Source organism: Equus quagga, chromosome 10, assembly GCF_021613505.1.
Source record: "Equus quagga isolate Etosha38 chromosome 10, UCLA_HA_Equagga_1.0, whole genome shotgun sequence".
Lineage (NCBI taxonomy): Eukaryota > Metazoa > Chordata > Mammalia > Perissodactyla > Equidae > Equus > Equus quagga.
The window spans coordinates 89,447,873-89,468,293 of record NC_060276.1 but is presented as its reverse complement, the minus strand read 5'-3'; the positions used below and the strand labels follow the sequence as shown (position 1 = coordinate 89,468,293).

Here is a 20,421-nt window from a genome sequence, read left to right as displayed (position 1 = left end):
GTGCTTTTGTTTTCTGTGTTTGAAGTTCTGATGCTAGATCCGGTTGTTCTCTCTTAGAGAGTGTGGTACTTTCATTGCACCCGTTGACGTGTATTTGAAAATAAAGCTAGACTCTTCCAGTGTGACTGCTACCTCTTGACGTAATATAGTGCTCACTGTCTCCCACACTTTAAACTAGAGTTAATTTTTATGACAGTTAGGTATCTTTAAAGCAACAGTTAAGTATGAACTGTTTAGTATAATCTGGAGTTTGTATAATGATAAGAATCTTCATTTTTAATAATAGTCTAAATTATATTTTTACTTTTCTATTTGATGTTTTAAATTATATATTTCCATTAATTTACGCCAAGTTGTATACTATACCAGTTTCATTATCCGTGCTTACTGTTAGGTTAGTTTTACATTTACCCAACATCATAGCTCTTCTTGTGTAGGGAACAAACTTCTCTCTGTTTTAAATATTATGTGGTCTCTTGGCAAAATTAAGGCTGCCTACGAAGTAGAGAAAATGCAGAAAAAAGCTATGGGAAAGTTCAGGCTGTGGTGGTGGATCAGAGTTGACATGACTATGGCGTGGTTCTTTAAAGAAGAGAATATGGCAAGACTTAAGTTGTAGTCGTGTGTCTATCCGCCCTCCATTGCTTTGTTTTTATTTTACCTTTTCCTGTTCATAGTGTGCTGAGAAGCTGGAGTGTGTTCTAATTGTAGTGAATATCTTGAATGGTTCTTTTCTCTTTCAGTCACTGGAACTATTTGCTCTGAGGTAGTTTATCATTTATAGACCTTCTGAAACATATGCTTGCCTCAACTCTTGTCCCAGAGCTACTGAACCACGTCATTCAGAAGTTGGGGTCTAAGCATTTTTACTTCTTTTAAAAAGGCTTCATAGGGGATGCTGACACCCATGCTTGGTTAAGAACCACTGCTCTGAGTGAAAATTGAAATTGAAATTCTAGTTCTGTAGCCCATCACATCTCTGAGATGTTGAGTTAATCACAAGTAGAGATAGCTAATTGTACCAGCAAGAAGTAAACAAGGCAGGCAAAATATGATACAATTTGAAATAAGGTGTCCCACCTCTGCTCTCATGGTACCCTCTACTCTCTGTTGTCTCGGCACCCACTGCACTGTGGGTTTCTTCAGTTTTTTGTTTTTTGCCTCTGTGCTCGTTTCCTTCTCTAGACTTCAGCTTTCTCATTGTAGGGACTAGATATTGTCTATTTCTATATCAGAGTTCTCAGACCTTTGATCTGCCACCAGCATTCTCTATCTCAAAGAATTTGACTATTCTAGGTACCTCATATAGGTGGAGTCATATATTATTTGTCCTTTTCTGACTGGCTTATTTCACTGAACATAATGTTCTCAAGGTTTATCCATGTCATAGCATGTGTCATAATTTCCTTTTTAAGGCTGAATAATATTCCATCGTATGGGTATACCACATTTTGTTTATCCATTTATCTATCGATGGACACTTGGGTTGCTTCTGCCTTTTGGGCTATTGGGAATCATGCTGCTATGAACATGAGTGTACAGGTACCTCTTTGAGACCTTTCCTTGAGTACTTTCGGGTGTAAACTCAGAAGTGGAATTGCTGGATCATGTAGTAATTCTATTCTTAGTGTTTTGAGGAACTGCTTTCCATAGTGGCTGCATCAATTTGTATTCCCATCAACAGTGCACAAGGGTTCCAATTTCTTTGTACAAAAGTTTTTAATTTTCATGAGGTTCAATATATCTCTTTTTGTTTCATTGCTTGTGCCCTTGGTATCATATCCAATAAATCATGGCTGAATCCAATGTTGTGGCGCTTTTACCCTCTGTTTTCTTTTGAGAGTTTCATAGTTTTAGCTCTTGCGTACAGGTGTTTGATCCATGTTGAGTTAATTTTTGTACAGTGTTAGGGAAGAGTTCAACTTGATTCTTTTGCTTATGGATATCTAATTTTTCCACCACCATTTGTTGAAGAGTGCTACTGCTGTTAATATGTATATTTTATTGAATTTTATTGAATGTTTACACTTCTGAGTGCTTTATATACATTATCTCATAATCCTCACAACAGCTACATGAAGACTGTATATCCCTATTTACACATGAGGAAACTGATGCTTAGAAAAGTTAAGTAACTTACTTGCTCTAAGATACTTAGCTTCTAAGTGGCAGAGCCTGCCTTTGTGTACAGTTCAGTCTTAGTTAATCACTGTACTCTACTCCGGTATATTATCTAGCTCTCCAGTACATAGGATTATTCCTTTATGACCACTCCTTATGCGAAGTGGTGGGAATAAGCACCAATATTATAAATTAAAATTTATAAATTAAAAGTTAAGTGCTTTGGAGATAAGAAATAGAGGTACAGATCATTCTGTTTGGCATTTGTTTCAACATATTTTATCATACTTTAAAGTTAGATTCACTCAGTAATGATATTTTTTACTTCTAGAGCAATGTTGATCCCAGAGATGATGTATTTGGATATCCTCAACAATTTGAAGACAAACCAGCATTAAGTAAAACAGAAGATAGGAAAGAGTACAATATTGGTGTTCTAAGACACCTTCAAGTCATCTTTGGTCATTTAGCTGCTTCTCGACTACAGTACTATGTGCCAAGAGGATTTTGGAAACAGTTCAGGTAAACTATGGATGGAGAGTAATAAGGATACTGCTTAAACCTTTATGAACATCTCAATACACTAATGTTAAACTTCTAAAGTATATGGTGGAAGGCATTTTTTATTTAATATTCAAGCAATAGTAATATTCAAACCCTGCTTCTCAGTTGTTTTTTTTTTGTCATTGTCCCCAAAGGAGGATGTAGAAAGTGTCATAGTAAGGAGAGGCAGCATTCTTTAGTCTCTGAAGATGGTAATAACTTTTTATTTGGAAAACTTCTAATATATATAGAAGTAGAGAGAATAGTATAAACCCTTATGTATTCATCACCCACCTTCAACAGTTGTCAGCTCATGGGCAATCTTATTTAATCTTCTTCTTTCCAGATTGTTCTGAAGCAAATCTTAAATACATAGTTTCATCCATAAATATTTCAGTATGTATCTCTCTTTTTTTAAACATAACCATGATACTATCATGTCTTTTAAAAATTCCTTAATATTCTTGTTAGTGTTGGAATTTACCCAATTTTCTCAATTATTTTTTACTGTTTTTTGAAATCAGGATCCAAATGAAGTCCATATATGGCAGATGTAGGTATGACTCTTGAGTCTCTTCTAATCTTTTGAGGAAGACTAGTCCTGAGCTAACGTCCACCGCCAGTCCTCCTCTTTTTGCTGAGGAAGACTGATCCTGAGCTAACGTCCGTGCCCATCTTCCTCTATTTTATATGTGGGACGCCTGCCACAGCATGGCTTGATAAGCGGTGCCATGTCCGCACCAGGGATCCAAACCGGCGAACCCCATGCCGCCGAAGCAGAACATGCAAATTCAACCACTACGCCATTGGGCCAGTGCCTCTTCTAATCTTTTTTCACCCTTGGAATTATTTGTTGAAAGCGAAAAATAAAACAGGTGGTTTACCCTGTAAATTTTCCCACCATCTCGATTTTATTAATGGGATCCCTGTGGTATTTTAGTATTTTCTAGTTTCCTCAGTCCCCTGTATTTCCTATAAATAGATAGTGAGATATAGAGGCTTGATCAGATTGAGGTGTTGTTTTTCTTTTTTTGGAATGGATAGTCAAAGCTGCTTCATAGGTGGTAACGTTTAACGTTTACCTCGGTGAGGAGAGGTATAGTGTCTGTCTCTTCCCCTTCTTATGATAACAGCCATTGATCGTCGTTGCCTAAATACAGTATTTCATTGGGGTTACAAAGTGGCAGTATTCTAATTTTATATTAGCCGGACTAGATCTCAAAAGGGAAACTTTCCTTCACCAACTGTTTGACCATTCTAGTGTGCAATTTTATAAGAAAGATGGGATAAATTTGTTTTCTCTTCTGTTTTTTTATTTTAAAAAATCCTTGATTGCATCTTGATCTTATTTCTTTGACTTGATTTATTTCACTTTTTTTTAATCATTGCCTGTTATGTGTCAAGCGCTGTTAAAATACAACACTACAACCACAGAACTCTTCACCATGTAGGAACAAAGCTATAATCCTTCATAACAGTGGGTTTTAAAATAATACTCCTTAGAATGCCTTCCGGGGATCTCCCAGACAGCTGAGAACGGGGCAGCAAAGGCTCACCTGGCGCTGCCACTCCACCTTCCCTGCTTCGACCAGAGCAGCTCCTTTCCCTACAAGGATGCTACTTGGATTTCTTTTTGAGACCAATGCTTTATAGTACGATAGCCTACCTATGACTTCTCATGTAAATTCCTCTGACGCCCCTGCCTAGGCCCCTACTTAATCTGTATTCCCGGCTTGCCTGCACCACCCTTCTTCCCGCCTCTGCTTTTGCTCCTTCAGTCCTATCACGTGGCACACCCTCGCCCTCCTCTCTCGCTGTTCTGTTCTCTTTCCTTCCCTAGCTGGTCCCATCTCTGCCATAAGGCTTTTAGCATTTCTGTTCTTCCTCTTCCAAATTACTCTCATGCTTTTTGATCTTTTATCTGAAAATTTGTCATTTAGTTAATAGTTTTCTCTCTTCTTAGAATGCATTTGCATTTTTGACTTCTCATTTACTCCCTGTGCTAGTGGATCTTGCAGTTTGTGTAGACGAGCACTTTGGGATTATCCACACTTTAGATATGAAATACAGTCCTGATACATGTGGGTTAGTTAACCACATTCCCCTCCCCAGCCCTAATTTTTTATTTGGAAAAATTTCAAACCAACAGAAAAGGTGAAGAAGTAGTACAATAATCACCTTTATGTTATATTCTTTACCCAGATTACCAATTGTTAACATTTTGCCATATTTGCTGGTATGTATACTTGGGTTTTGGTTTTTGTTTGATTTTTTTTCCTAAACCAGTTGATACTAAGTTGTAAACACGATACTTTACCCCCGTACATGCTTCAACGTTTATCTTCTAAGAATAAGGACATTTTCCTACTTATGTATAATAAAATTATCACACCCACAGAATTTAATGTTGATTAACAATGTCTAATATTCATCAATGTGTATTCCAATTTCCCCGAAATATTCTTTATGACTTTTGTTTTTCCCCCCCGATCCTAGTCTGATACCCTGGAAGGAATCACAAGAATTTGGTTGTTAACTCTTTAGTTTTCTCTAAAACAGTGACTTTTGTGGCACTGAAATTTTTGAAGAGTCTAAGCCAGTTGTCTTGCGGTGTCTCACTTTCTTGATTTGTGCAGTTGTTTCTTCATGATTTGATTCAGTTAAACATGTTTTTGTTTTTGTTTTTTTGGCAAGAAAATTGTGTAGGTGATGTTATATGCCTCAGTTGCACTGCATTCGGAGGCATGTGGTATCAGTTTATCTGATTATTGGTGAGATTTACTTTGATCACTTGGGTTCTTAACAGACCTCTCATTGTAAAGGTGCCTTTTCCCTTTTGTAATTAATAGTTGACTACTTTTGAAATTATGAGGAGTTGACTACAATTTCAAAGTAAATAGAATGGATTGGTGTCATCTCCAATAGTGAAACAAATGGATTTTAACAAATAATTATGTATTTTCTTTTAAACTCACTATATGCAAATTTAAAGTCTAAAATCTAATTGGAATGAGATTATCTGCTACATAGAAAAAGTGTTACACAAGAATTTATCAATAGACAATTAGTACCTCTAGCATATTTAAAATACATTTGTCGGTGATGGATGGCAACTAGATTGGATGGTGCACACTATGTAGTCTACACAGAAGTCAAAATATAATGATGTACACCTGATATTTACCTAATGTTATAAACCAACATTGCCTCAATAAAAATTAAATTTAAAAAGAGAAGAAATGCATTTTTCATATCTCTCGCTTAAAATGAATTCACTTATATTCTCTATGTATATTACTCTGTAAATACAAAATTCGATGTCATTGATAGTTTCCAACAGTGCCTAATTTTTAGCAGTATCAGTTCTCATTTTGTGGTATACACAATTGATAGTTTGTTTTCTCAGGATTGATTTGCCTAAGTTAAGTCCTCAGTTTATTCGAAAGAGGTCAACTCTGGAGCAAGTCAGATCTTCTCTTTTCACTTGGGAAAATCAATGTAATTCAGAGTAAATAGATATAACCTTTGCACTGTAGCTATAACCCGAAATTTAAAGAAAAAGGGAAGAAAGAAAACAGTAATTATAACATCTACGTAAGAGTGAGGTCCACCACCCCATTTTAATAGCATCTTCAGTTGGATTCAAAATGCACGCATATACCATATCAGTTAAAGCAGCCATCCTTCTTAGAGCCATACTGTCCATCACCCGCCCCAGTAGTTTCATGGTAATTCTTCCCGCTGTAGTACTGCTTTTACTGTGAGCCTCACTTTCTCCCCCACTGCACTCTGTGCAGAAAGAGCATTTTTTTTCCTAATTCCTCATGTAATTAAGGAATAAAATCTGAGTTAAATACTGTCATTTGTGATTATATTGCTTTTTTTCCCTGAAAAATATTTGTGTATACTGTTTGGGAGTATTGCACATTACATATTTTATTCCATCCCTTCTTAGGCTTTGGGGTGAGCCTGTTAATCTGCGTGAGCAACATGATGCTTTAGAATTTTTTAATTCCTTGGTGGATAGTTTAGATGAAGCTTTGAAAGCCTTAGGACATCCAGCTATGCTAAGTAAAGTCTTAGGAGGTTCCTTTGCTGATCAGAAGATTTGCCAAGGCTGCCCACATAGGTAAGTGCCAGTTACATATTTAAAGTGTATGTTGTACTGTTTATTTGCTAACTAAAATTTTTACTAGTAATTATATATAAAAGTGAAGTATACCACCAATTACTAAATACCTGAGACTGGATGAATTATATACTGTACATACCTTAGCACTGGGCAGGGGGGTTGTTTGTTTTTTGCCATAACTTTTGGTTCCTTTTACTCCACTTAGTCTCTTAACTATTTCATACTCTTACCTTCTTTCACGTATGGTCGTTCCTGGGGAAATAAAATGGCATTTTACATATAGCCACAGGTGTTACTTTATAAATTTGCCCTTTATTTTAGAATTAATATATTTACAATATTATAATTATTTTAAGTTTAGAAGATGACAGCCAGACATGGAGGACTATTTCCTATACAAGTGAAATATTGACTTTTAAAATAGCATTGATTATTGTCGTTATCCTTAAAGTATGTTTTCCACACAAAACGTTCACAGCAAGAGTTGCGTAAACAAATATTGTTTTGACTTAAAAGGGAAATTGTTTGATTAAGGGCCCTTACTGAAAATAGTTAAATAACTGTTAAAGTTCATTCCTGATAGATTCACATTTATCCCTATTACATGGAAGTTTTGCTTTGAAACTTCTCTTGTATGTTATCAATTAATGTTGGTTTGAAATCTTCTTTCACCAAAATATCGCAGTAAGATAGTATTTTCTACAAGCCCAAACAGTATTATTTGTAGTCATGGGTTGTGTGTATATGTGGTTGGCAGGGGTGCTCCATTTTTGAACATGGGGAAATGAGTGGGGGAGAGGTAATACTATATACAAGAGAAATTTCCATTGGGTTATAACATTCCTTCAAAACGAGAGCATGTAATTGTTCACGTAGCCTGGACAACTTTTCATCCTTATGAAAGACCTTTTGTATTAGGTGGGCAGTACAATTATCCTTTTAACCTCTTGTTTTTGATTACAGATAGAATGGCAAACTTTCTGGTCATCTGTTCTTGTCAGTCCTTCTAGCTTTGTTTTAGACAGTTTTCTTTTTTTTTTTTTTTTTAAAGATTGGCACCTGAGCTAACAACTGTTGCCAATCTTTTTTTTGTTTTTTCCTCTGCTTTTTCTCCCCAAAGCCCCCCAGTACATAGTTATATATTCTAGATGTGGGTCCTTCTAGTTGTGGCATGTGGGACGCCGCCTCAGCTGGCTTGATGAGTGGTGCCATGTCTGCTCCCAGGATCCGAACTGGCGAAACCCTGGGCCACTGAAGCGGAATGTGCGAACCTAACCACTCGGCCACGGGACCAGCCCCTAGACAGTTTTCAAAATTATTTGGAAGTTCTTGGTTTTCTTTGCTAGGTGAAATTGTCCAGAGAGCATGATCTTAAAGATCCCCAAAGTTCAAATCCCTGCTCTATAACTAGTCTTGTTCTGGTTATATTGCAGAAGGTAACAGTCCCGAGTCTATCTGTTTTAAGGCATTATTTGTCTAGAACGGGTAGTAAACTGCGGACCGTGGGTCAATTCCAGTCTGACGTCTGTCTCCGTAAGGCTTTATTGGAACGTCCCCACCCCTTTGCCTGTTGTCTCGCTGCTTTCACTATAACAGCAGAGTGGTCGAGTGGTTGCACAGAGACTTCACGGTCCTCAAAAGTGTGTGATATTACTGCCTGGCCTTTTACAGAAAAACTTTGCACATTTCTTGTCTTGGAACGTCCTACTTTTTAACTGGAGTTATAAGGTCTGACTTCCTTTTTCTCTTCTATGGGCTGTTCCCCGATTATAGTAGCAATTTGCTTAATATCCACTTCATATTCCACTCATGTCACTTATAAATGCCTTTTGTGCACCTGTCTTTTCTCCCTAACTAATTGAAAAGCCCTAAATATGAGGGACTATCTTAACATTGACTGTTCCACAGTGCTTTACACAAGGAAGGCATCCTCAATATATTTGTTGAATGAATGAATTGGATGTTTGAGAATGTACTCCCCACGTCCCGTGTTCTGAATTTATGAATGTCTCATCAGAAATCTGAAAATTCCTTTGGTGGGAAATTGCCAGAATATGAGATTCTGGCTCCTACTCAGATTGCTTATCCTCTGTTTGTGTTCAAACTTGTGCTTGAGTAAGGTTTCCATTACAGAAAAGGAGGAACATTTAAAAATTCAGCCCAGTGATGGTTTAAAATATCCTTTTCAGAAGTTGATGAATTCATGCTTTGGCCTTCGCATGAATTACTATCTAAATAGATAACGGAGGAAGCAGCATGGTAGACTATAAAGAGCTGAAGCTGTGACACCAGACAGACCAGGCTTCAAAACACCGTTTTGCCTAATCTTGACCAAATTAACCTTTCTGAACCTCTGTCCCCTCATCTCTGAAGTGGAGCTCCTGATAGTTCTCTAGCAGGCTTGTCATGAAGGCTGAGAACCTGGTCTATATAGTGTGTAAACAACCTAATGTGATGCCCAGCACAGGATAAGTTAACCAATAAATATTTACTGTCGTTTTCTGATAACATTCTCTGACTTACAGGTTTTGTATTATATTGTAAATATTGCAAATGTAGTTTTCGTTAAGTTCATAACTAACTAAAATGTTTTAAAAACTAAGGAATAAGTCCAATTTGGTTGTTTCTTAAATATCTTTAGATACGAGTGTGAAGAATCTTTTACGACTTTGAATGTAGACATTAGAAATCACCAAAATCTTCTTGATTCTTTGGAACAATACGTCAAAGGAGATTTATTAGAAGGTGCAAATGCATATCATTGTGAAAAGTGTAATAAAAAGGTACGAATTATCCAGTTTTCTTTAAAATAATTATGACTAAATTTAATGGATTTGGAAGAAGCTGGTTGTTTTGGTCTGTCTTCAGCAGTCCCCCTCCTTGTGTCCCCTACCCTGCTTTGTTATAGTGGTAGCAGAGAGGTAGTTAAGATAACGGATTTAAGGACTTATCAGGGAAAGAAGATTGAGCGAAAGTTGTGCCAGAAGGGCTAGGGAAAACAGGTAAATAAGAGTGGGTGAATCATTTTAGAGGTCCTAATAGCTTCCTATCGCATTCTCTTTTCTGAATTACACATTTTCCATCTGTACCCAGTCAAACTGCGGTTGAACTCCTCGCCATTACAGAGCCCACAGCAGAAAGCATTTCTTCTCTCATGTCCAGAGTTACTTGTGAAGACCAAGACATTTGCTGAGACCATTACTTTATTCAGCCACATAAGATTTCTTCTCCCACCTGTGTTTTTAAACCACTTGGATCCGACTTTTAGACCCACCTGCTTAGTTTTTATCTGTGGGCACTTAACAGCTCTTGGGGGGAGAGAGTTCACACATACGGAAAGTAAATAACGTGTATCTTTCTGGGCTTCCTCCCCTCTCACCTCCAAGTCCCTCTGCTGTGACGTTATACACCACTTAAAGAGAGCTTTTAAAGTCTAGAGATTGAGACCTTGAGTTGTAGAGCCGTACTGCCTCCCACCCACCCACAGCTCTGTGACTTGAGGCCAGTTACTTAACCTCTTTGCTACTCGTAATCCTCATCTTAAGGTTCAGTGGTACTGGGAAGCACTTAGCATATTACCTGGCACCTGATTTCCCAGTAACTGTTAGCTGCTTTATTCTCTTTCTTCAGTTGGCTCACAGCAGACCACTTTCATTAGAATAACAGTAAATATCAAACAAGTAATGGTGAGATAGCAATGACAATATGGAAACCAGGCAGCGAGTAATGTCTATATCACTAATTTTTGCAATTTGTAATAAATGGCGTAAGCTATTTTCATATTATTTTAGTTAACGTTTTGAAAAATAGCAACTGTGGCAGCATTACCTTGATTATGTTCATTATCCTCTATTTGTTTAGTTTACACTTATAATTTCAGATTAGTCTTGAGAGAATTTAATAATAGAATTTTAAAGTTCATTTGTTTTTTGCAGTGGATTATAAGAGAACATCCAGTAACTCACTCTGTTTATTTTAGGTTGATACTGTAAAGCGCTTGCTAATTAAAAAATTACCTCCTGTTCTTGCTATCCAATTAAAACGATTCGACTATGACTGGGAAAGAGAATGTGCAATCAAGTTCAATGATTATTTTGAATTTCCTCGAGAGCTGGACATGGAACCTTACACAGTTGCAGGTGTTGCAAAGCTGGAAGGAGATAATGTGAACCCAGAGAGTCAGTTGATACAACAGAACGAGCAGTCTGAAAGTGAGACGGCAGGAAGCACAAGATACAGACTTGTGGGTGTGCTTGTACACAGTGGTCAAGCGAGTGGGGGACATTATTATTCTTATATCATTCAAAGGAATGGTGGAGATGGTGAGAGAAACCGCTGGTATAAATTTGATGATGGAGATGTAACAGAGTGTAAAATGGATGATGATGAAGAAATGAAAAACCAGTGCTTTGGTGGGGAGTACATGGGAGAAGTATTTGATCACATGATGAAACGCATGTCCTACAGGCGCCAGAAAAGGTGGTGGAATGCGTATATACTTTTTTATGAACGATTGGACACAATAGACCAAGGTGATGAGTTGATAAAATATATATCAGAGCTTGCTATCAGCACAAGGCCCCATCAGATCGTTATGCCATCAGCCATTGAGAGAAGTGTTCGGAAACAGAATGTGCAGTTCATGCATAACCGAATGCAGTACAGTTTGGAGTATTTTCAGTTTATGAAAAAACTGCTTACATGTAATAGTGTTTACTTAAATCCTCCTCCAGGTAAGTATCAAGCAGTCAGCTTCTTGATGATAAAGCATAATTCTTATTTTACTTGTGGGATTTCTTCGCAGGCATTAACATGTTTGTTTTACTTTGGGTTGTTTTAAAGTCATTTCAGATGACTACAGTCATGCGTCGCGTACTGACATTTCAAATGCTCAGCCACGACCCGCATGCACCACGGTGGTCTCATAGATTAGGACCATGTAGCCTAGGTGTGTGGTAGGCTGTACCATCTAGGTTTGTGTAAGTGCACTCTGTGGTGTTCACACAATGACAAAATCGCCTAACAATGCATTTCTCAGAACATAGCCCCATCGTTAAGGGCGCGTGACTGTGTTGTCTTTGAGCGGTATATATTGTCTTGCTATTTGGAAACAGAGGAGTTTTTGTTGATTTTAACAGTTTGTTTTTGACTCAAGCATTAGTTTGAAACGTGCTTTAGTGAACTGCTAAGAATTATTTCATAAGCAACCTGAGAGAGGTTTTAGCAAAGTTAGGACTTCTGAAAATTAGTGGAAATGCAGACTTGGTTGAAAATGGGGCTTGAACATAGATACTTGAACTTTTTTTAATCTGCATTTTATTTATAGGGCAAGATCACCTGTTGCCTGAAGCAGAAGAAATCACTATGATTAGTATTCAGCTTGCTGCTAGGTTCCTCTTTACCACGGGATTCCACACCAAGAAGATAATCCGTGGCTCTGCCAGTGATTGGTACACTGCTTTGACTTCTCATTCCTCTTACACTAACATTTAGTTTGGTTCTTTAATATGCTGCTTGATTCTTGCCAGACCATGATAATTCTTTTTTCAGCTTTGGAATGTAGAATAAAAAACTTGGTAGCAGTGAGAGAAATGCATCTTGAAATAATTACTTAGATTAAACATGGCCTTTGGTCATTCAAAAACTGGCTTCTCGTTGTATTACTTTGTATCGTGTTGTTTACATCTCTGTACAAAAGATTATAGGATGATGCCTAAAAGTCTAAGCTATTTAACCATGAAATTATTAAGTTTTGGCATCCCTAGATTAAATTCTGCTATAGATTAAAAAGGTAAAAAATTAAAATGTTTCATGATTATGGAAGGACAGAAGCCATCGTGACAGCTTGATGTAACAGTTTATACTTACTTATCCGATGTAAGATGTTCGTGGAAGGTGGAGGGGTGGATATTGTTTTGTCCTTGCACCTAGGAAGAGTCTGGTAATGGATCTGTAGAGAACTGAATGAGCTTTTGTCTATCTATTTTGTCACTCTGAGAACAGACCAAGTCATAGTATTCATCTGTCCTTTTAATATCAGTACTAGAAGCAACCATTGCTGGTTTGCTCACTCGGGTAGTAAAAGAAGATCTTTGATTTTTATTTGGTTCATAGAAAGAGACCCATCCGTATACTATAAGAAACACGTTACTGAATTGATACTCAGAGATTCTTGTTTGTTTTGCCTTAGGTATGATGCATTGTGTATTCTCCTTCGTCACAGCAAGAACGTACGTTTTTGGTTTGCTCATAATGTCCTTTTTAATGTTTCAAATCGTTTCTCTGAATACCTTCTGGAGTGCCCTAGTGCAGAAGTGAGGGGTGCATTTGCAAAACTTATAGTTTTTATTGCACATTTTTCCTTGCAAGATGGACCGTGTCCTTCACCTTTTGCATCTCCTGGACCTTCTAGTCAGGTATGCACAGCTTTCTTTCTAAGGATTAAATGCTTACAAATTAATTCTGTCTCCTGGAAGTTTAAGTCACAAATATGTGTACATCTAATTGATATGTTTACCTAACGTGTGTGCACGTGAACACACACAACACACAATCTGATGTATATGAGTTCCATTAAAAGTACTTTGGGGGCCAGCCCAATGGCATAGTGGTTAGGTTTGCACGCTTAGCTTTGGCAGCCCAGGGTTTGCAGGTTCATGTCCCAGATGTGGACCTGCACACTGCTCATCAAGCCATGCTGTGGCGGTGTCCCACATATGAAATAGAGGAAGATCGGTACAGATGTTAACTTAGCAACAATCTTCCTCAAGCAAAAAATGGAAGACTGGCAACAGATGTTAGCTCAGGGCCAGTCTTCTGAAAAAGTATGGCACAGCAATGAATAGTGATTAATTGGGTCTTTAAAAACATAACAAAATTTTCTCTGTTCATTCAGTTTCATGCAGTGGCTTAATTATACACTTACTGTAATGTAAATGATTTTTAAAGTCTTTTTAAAATGAACTTGCATTTTAAAAAAAATTAGAACAGCACGAAGGCTCTGTAATGAAATCTACCTGGGATCTTCATTCCCCTTCGCAAGAAGTAATCCTTTTTTAATAGTTCTTTGTGGTTTTTTTTCTTTTTCGTTGCTGAGGAAGATTCACCCTGAGCTAACATCCATTGCCAGTCTTACTCTTTTTTCTTTTTTATGTTTGCCACCACCCATAGCATGGCTGCTAACAGATGAGTGGCGTAGGTCCGTGCCAGGGCCACTGCAGCAGAGCACACCAAACTTAACCGCTAGGTCACTGGGGCTGGCCCTTTAATAGTTTTCTTGTGTGATCAGTCCTTCCAGAAACTTCTGCTTGTATTCTCTGTATGTGTGTGTGTGTGTGAGAGTGTGAGAGAGTATGTATATCCCTTTCTTATGTAAATAGAATTATGTCATACCTGCACCTTGTTGCTGAAAAAACAGCCAATGTTTTATCCTTTATAGGCTTATGACAACTTAAGCCTGAGCGATCATTTGCTAAGAGCAGTACTAAATCTCTTGAGAAGAGAAGTTTCGGAGCATGGGCGTCATTTACAGCAATATTTCAACCTGTTTGTAATGTATGCCAATTTAGGTAAGAATTCGTTTTCATAGTTCTGTTTGAATGTATTATATGAAGTGATGAAGTCATTTAAGTCAAGTGGTGAAACGTAACCTGATCTGGAATAGAAACAATATTCCATAAAACCTAGTGTGAATTTTATCTGAAACTTTTTTTGACTGTACTTTTCACCTTGTACTTGATAGTTATTTATGCATTTTCTTATCTCTGTAGTAGACACAGGTCAGGATCTGTGTGTTAATCATATCTTTATCTCCTAAAGCAGTGCTGCCAGATGTCTCTGGTTTTTGAAAATACTAATTCCTTGGCCTCATCTCACACCAGCTGAATCGTAATTCTCCGAGCTGGTGAAAGGAACCCATGTTTTCAGAAGGTCCAGGTGCTCGTGATACTCACCAAGTTTGGGTGGAGGACTTAGTTTGTACATAAGTGTTTGTTGAGGTAAACTAAATCAAAATTAAGGATAATACAAATGGTCACTTAAGGGATTCAGTTCAATCACCCTGTTACTGACATGGTACAGCCTCTGTATAACAGCAGTCTCCTCCTCACAGTAACCTGCTCTTCATAGCATCACCTGATCATTTGTTTCCAGTGATTCTATAATACTTACCTAAAAAGTATGCTATACTGTCTCAGGCTTACCCTCTTGTTTTTCATAACATTCAGATTTTTGTGTTGCTCTCTGACTAGATTGCAAAGATCAGAGCTTTGCACGATAGCATTCAGCAAATGTTTGTTGAACCAACAGATGGATGGTTAGGAATATCATTTTGGTGTTTGTTAATTGGCTTGGGGGTTTAACTTTCCTATAATTGAAATTATTAAGAATTACAAATGTTAGTGCACTGGTCCCAAATGACTAATTCACTGAGACATTCCAGTTAGAACTTTAGTGATGATAATGTATATTTAGCCAGACTGGGAACTGATTCAGAGACTTAGCAGATAGTTTTGAATAACTTCTTAAAAGTAAAAAAAACTTTACCTATTAATAAGTTCTGTACCCAAACATCCCTGTGATTCCAGGTTTTTTCTATGTGAACTTAGTAATCACCAACTGATCAGTGGCCCTTTTGACATAACATTCTCTTTTCTGTGTGTCTCCTTTTCCCTTTCCTTTCATACTGGAGATGCTTGGGTATCTGTAGTTGAGAAGGAAGAGAATGTTTATTACATAAACAAGCATATGTGGAATCTGTATTTCAAACTTAGAAATGCCAGATTTAGGCCATCACAAAAATCCTCTTCTGTTTAACTCCCTTTTTAGCTATTGCCTGTTCACAAAGCATACGTCATTGATCCATAATATAATCTAATTAAAATTTCCCTGCTAAAAGCAAATATGTGTCTATAAACTTTAATATGAAATCCTTAAGACAGATATGTTTTGGGGTTCACAATTGTTTGGATTTAAGAAAGGTAAGGCAGTTCATATACCATGCGTCATGTAACATCCCTTTAGCAGGATCTGAGACAGCACCTTATAGTCATACATATTAATATTTCTGTGATAAAACATGGATATTCACACTGAGAGGATAAATGAAGACCATAAATAGCTTCTTGTCGGTTCAAGCCACGTGTTCTCACCAAACACATTTCGATACCAACTTTATGAAAGAACTTTGTTTATATTCATGATAAGAGCTTTTTGAATCTCAGGATTTCAGATACGGGACTGTGAACCTGTATTATACTTCTGGGAACATGACAGTAAATAAGACAATCTACTGTCTAATGGGGTATAGAAGCAAATCAAAAGGTAGTTGCTATAAAGTATGTTGATGGCTGTAACAGAGAAAATACAAAGTACTCTGGAAGTACATCATGGTACCTGATCAGATGTGGGGAGTACAGGAACTTAATGGAGAAGTTGATGTGGGAATTGGTTGGTTGAGTTTTCTATCCAGAGTGAACAGCAGATGCAAAGACTTTGGAACAAACTCAGCATGGCTCATTGGCGGAAACAGAAGTTATTCCGTCTGGCAAATTGGTGTAAGATGGGGATGGCAGGAGTGGTGAGCAGGATTCTCTGATGGTGCTATTTTGGCAAGCCTTGTGAGGGATTCGAGAGTTTACCCTGAGAGCAGTGGTGAGCCATTGTAGAGTTTTGAATAGACATATCTTCTAGAAAGATCACTCTGGCTACAGTGTGGAATGGATTACAGGGGGAGTAAGGTAGCGATTGTTAAAATGATCTCTAGGCAGAAGATCATTGTGGCCTGTATTGGGGATGCAGTGAGAGGGACAGGAATAGGACAGATTCTGATGCTTTTTATCAGGGGTCGAGTCAGGGGGATTTGGTGATTGGATATACAGGGGAGGGGAACACAGAAGAGATGTTAAGAATGATGCCCAGGATTCTGACTTGATGAACTGAGCAGAGATTGGTGCTGTGTGCTGAGAGGGGAAACACCTGAGGAAGAACGGATGGGGGAGAAAAATGATGAGTTCATTTTGGGCAAATTGAGTTTGAGCCTGTGGCACCCAAATGGAGATGTCCAGTAGAACAGTAAGATGAATCATCTGAGTGGAAGTAGCTGAAACTTGAAGCCCTTAGAGTAGATTTGATCGTCCAGGGAAGGCATACAGTGTGCGGAGATAATGTGGCCTGGTAACTTTGAGGAGCAGCAGTTGTCAAGAGACAGGGGAAGGGGGACTTAACAAATGAGACCAAGGAGAAGAGGTAAAAAGAAAGTAAGGAGGAGGAAGTGGCTATGGTTTGAGAACGATTCCTTAGCTTTACAACAGGAAAGAGGGCAGAAACCAGATTGGCATGGGTTGAGGAGTGGGAAAATGAGAAAGTAGAGACCAAACTTACGCATCTTTTTCAAGAGGCTTGACTGTGGAAGAAAGAAGACAGACAGCAGTTAACAAAAAAAATCTTATTTCTCGGGGTGGGGCTGGCCCAGTGGCGCAGCGGTTAAGTGTGCACGTTCCTCTTCAGCAGCCCAGGGTTTGCTGGTTCAGATCCCGGGTGCGGACATGGCACCACTTGGCAAAAGCCATGCTGGTGGTAGGCGTCCCACATACAAAGTAGAGGAAGATGGGTGTGGATGTTAGCTCAGGGCCAGTCTTCCTCAGCAAAAAAAAAAAAAAAGAGGAAGATTGGTAGCAGTTAGCTCAGGGATCGTCTTCCTCAAAAAGAAAAAAAATTCTTTTTTTTTTTTTTTTAAAGATTTTATTTTTTCCTTTTTCTCCCCAAAGCCCCTCGGTACATAGTTGTATATTCTTCGTTCTGGGTCCTTCTAGTTGTGGCATGTGGGACGCTGCCTCAGCGTGGTTTGATGAGCAGTGCCATGTCTGTGCCCAGGATTCGAACCAACGAAACACTGGGCCACCTGCAGCGGAGCAGACGAACTTAACCACTCGGCCACTGGGCCAGCCCCTAATTTAGTTTTTATCATGCTACCTAATGAGGAGGATTGTAATATATGTTAGTCCCCCAGACTCTCCAGGCCATAAAAAGTGTTCATCTTTCTTATAGCCCAGTATGATTGGAGTGTCATGGTCATACTTAAATACAGTTATACTAACTCAGTGGGTTTTCTGTTCTGGTTAAATAATTCTCTGAATGCTCAGTAAATGATCATAAAAGTTATAGAAAAATATTTTTTAGATAACTACTTTATTATGAAGCCATTGCCTTCCTAATTCTTTCCTCTCGTATAATTCTTATCCCTCATTTCCCACTTCTCCCTTCCTTGTAGGTGTGGCGGAGAAGACACAGCTTCTGAAATTGAGCGTACCTGCTACATTCATGCTTGTGTCTTTGGATGAAGGTCCAGGTCCTCCAATCAAATATCAGTATGCTGAATTGGGCAAATTATACTCAGTAGTGTCACAGCTGATCCGCTGTTGCAATGTCTCATCGAGAATGCAGTCTTCAATCAATGGTAAAGTTGAATACTGTGTTCTGTACATTGGTTTTAAAACACTGCTGAGCGTATGCAGGACTTGATTAAAAGTAATTCTGAAGATGTTTACGTATAAAACAAGAGTCTCAAAGGACCATACTTTGGAATATTTTATAGTATTTTTGAGTCGTATGCCTTTTTCACATATTTAAGGAGCTCTATTTCTGTCTACTTGCTGCTGAGGATACCTTGTTTATGAGGTAGTTTAACAATTATATAGGTAAATGCCAGTGTTGTCATTTAAATTTTGCATTTTATCATCTTGGTATATCTGATCATTGTAATGCCTAATATATTACTTTCTTCATTGTACTTAGGAAACTTAAAATGTTATTTTTCTAAAAGAAAAAACTCAGAAGCTGTTTTCTATGGTGAAAGCTGTATGTTACTGTGGAGAAGCCTATTAGTTTTTCATTGATGACAAATCTGTATTCTAGGTAATCCTCCTCTTCCCAATCCTTTTGGTGATCCTAATTTGTCACAGCCTATAATGCCAATTCAGCAGAATGTGGCAGACATTTTATTTGTGAGAACAAGTTATGTGAAGAAAATCATTGAGGACTGCAGTAACTCAGAGGAAACTGTCAAATTGCTTCGTTTTTGCTGCTGGGAGAATCCTCAGTTCTCATCTACTGTCCTCAGTGAACTTCTCTGGCAGGTTAAAGGAACATAAACATTCATATGTCTCTATAATTGGATTTGTTACTCCTTTAATTAAGTTATTCACCATGTCTTACCTGTTTTTAGGTTGCGTATTCCTACACTTATGAGCTCCGGCCCTATCTGGATCTGCTTTTGCAGATCTTACTGATTGAGGACTCCTGGCAGACTCACAGGTAGATAGCCCTTTGTGATTACTTGCCCAGCTTTAGTCAGAACTGAAATTGCCAGTCAGCATATATGATTTTTTACCTCTTGGAGATCTGATAAATGTTTTATCTTAAATAAAAACTTAAGACAAGAATGAATAAGTTCGCACCTTCCCACACAATTTTATTTCATTTTTTATTCTTTTCTCTCATTGTCCAAGTTGCGTACTTAATATACTCTTTTCTTACAATTGACTATTTTTTAAGTTAAGGAAAACTAGCTTTTGGTGACTATTTTAATTTCATTAATGATGCCCTAGGGTTGTTTTAGGATTAGATTACATTAGTTGGGGTGTTTTTTGTTGTTTTTTGGGCTTTTTGGGGGGGGTGTTTTTGCTGAGGAAGAATCACCCTGAGCTAACATCTGTGCCAATTTCCTCTATTTTGTATGTGGGTCACTGCTACAGCTTGGCTGCCAGTGAGTAGTGTAGGTCTTGTATCCAGGAACCAAACCCAGGCTGCTGAAGCAGATCACACCAAACTTAACCACTAGGCCCCAGGACCAGCCCAGATTACATTAGTTTTAGAATTAGTCACAAGAGATAACATTTGGTTATCTAGAAATAGTCCTTAGGTAAGTATAGTCAATTCCCATTATTCGTGATAGTTACATTCTGTAAATTCATTTGGAACACCAAATGAAACACACTCTTAGCAGAAACACAGGGTTAGGTTCCTACAGGCCTCCAGTTACATTTTTTTTATCAACCAGTCAATATATAACCTTTTGTTATGTGTGTTTCTGTTTAAAGACACCGTATTTAATATATATTGGTGACTCGTTAACGCTGCACTCATGATAACTCAGTGTCTGAACAAAGCTTATCTAACACGTTATTTTCTCTGCGAGGCACATCACAGCCTTCTTGGGCTTAGGAATACTAGATAGCACTTCAGCAGTACACATTTGAGGTCCATCGTAAACAGTGAAATCAACAGAAAGCACAAAAATATGGAAAGGGTGGCACTAAATAGACAAAAGGACACTTGTTTACAGAGTGAGCTGAAACAAGCAGAGCGTCACTTTGTTCTACTTCAGCTGAGAACATGGTGTTTTGGGCAACTCATTTTTTGCCGCCGTGCACATGACCATGAAGGCACCTTGAGTGTTGATTTTTACCGTTATAAATAAAGTTGAGCAAGTAGGCAAATTCACAAATATGGAATCTGTGAATAATGAGCATCAACTATAATTTGGTTTTCAGTATATGAGAAGTTTAGAGTGCAATTTTTTCTTTCTTTTTTTTTTTAAGAACTAAGACCATCCAGACTATCCCACA

The 20,421-nt window shown here is 37.9% G+C and overlaps 1 protein-coding gene across 4 annotated transcripts in view; it reads left to right on the top strand.

The window, feature by feature from the left end:
* USP9X (ubiquitin specific peptidase 9 X-linked) overlaps positions 1-20,421 on the top strand; it is a 147,624-nt gene that overhangs the window by 120,811 nt on the left and 6,392 nt on the right. For all 4 annotated transcript variants that reach the window (XM_046673909.1, XM_046673907.1, XM_046673908.1 and 1 more), the window contains exons 32-41: positions 2,453-2,643; positions 6,620-6,793; positions 9,438-9,579; positions 10,776-11,529; positions 12,123-12,246; positions 12,987-13,212; positions 14,235-14,364; positions 18,066-18,251; positions 18,710-18,930; positions 19,020-19,108. In XM_046673909.1, the coding sequence (XP_046529865.1) occupies positions 2,453-2,643; positions 6,620-6,793; positions 9,438-9,579; positions 10,776-11,529; positions 12,123-12,246; positions 12,987-13,212; positions 14,235-14,364; positions 18,066-18,251; positions 18,710-18,930; positions 19,020-19,108 (2,237 nt within the window). The remainder of the gene's footprint in view (positions 1-2,452; positions 2,644-6,619; positions 6,794-9,437; positions 9,580-10,775; positions 11,530-12,122; positions 12,247-12,986; positions 13,213-14,234; positions 14,365-18,065; positions 18,252-18,709; positions 18,931-19,019; positions 19,109-20,421) is intronic.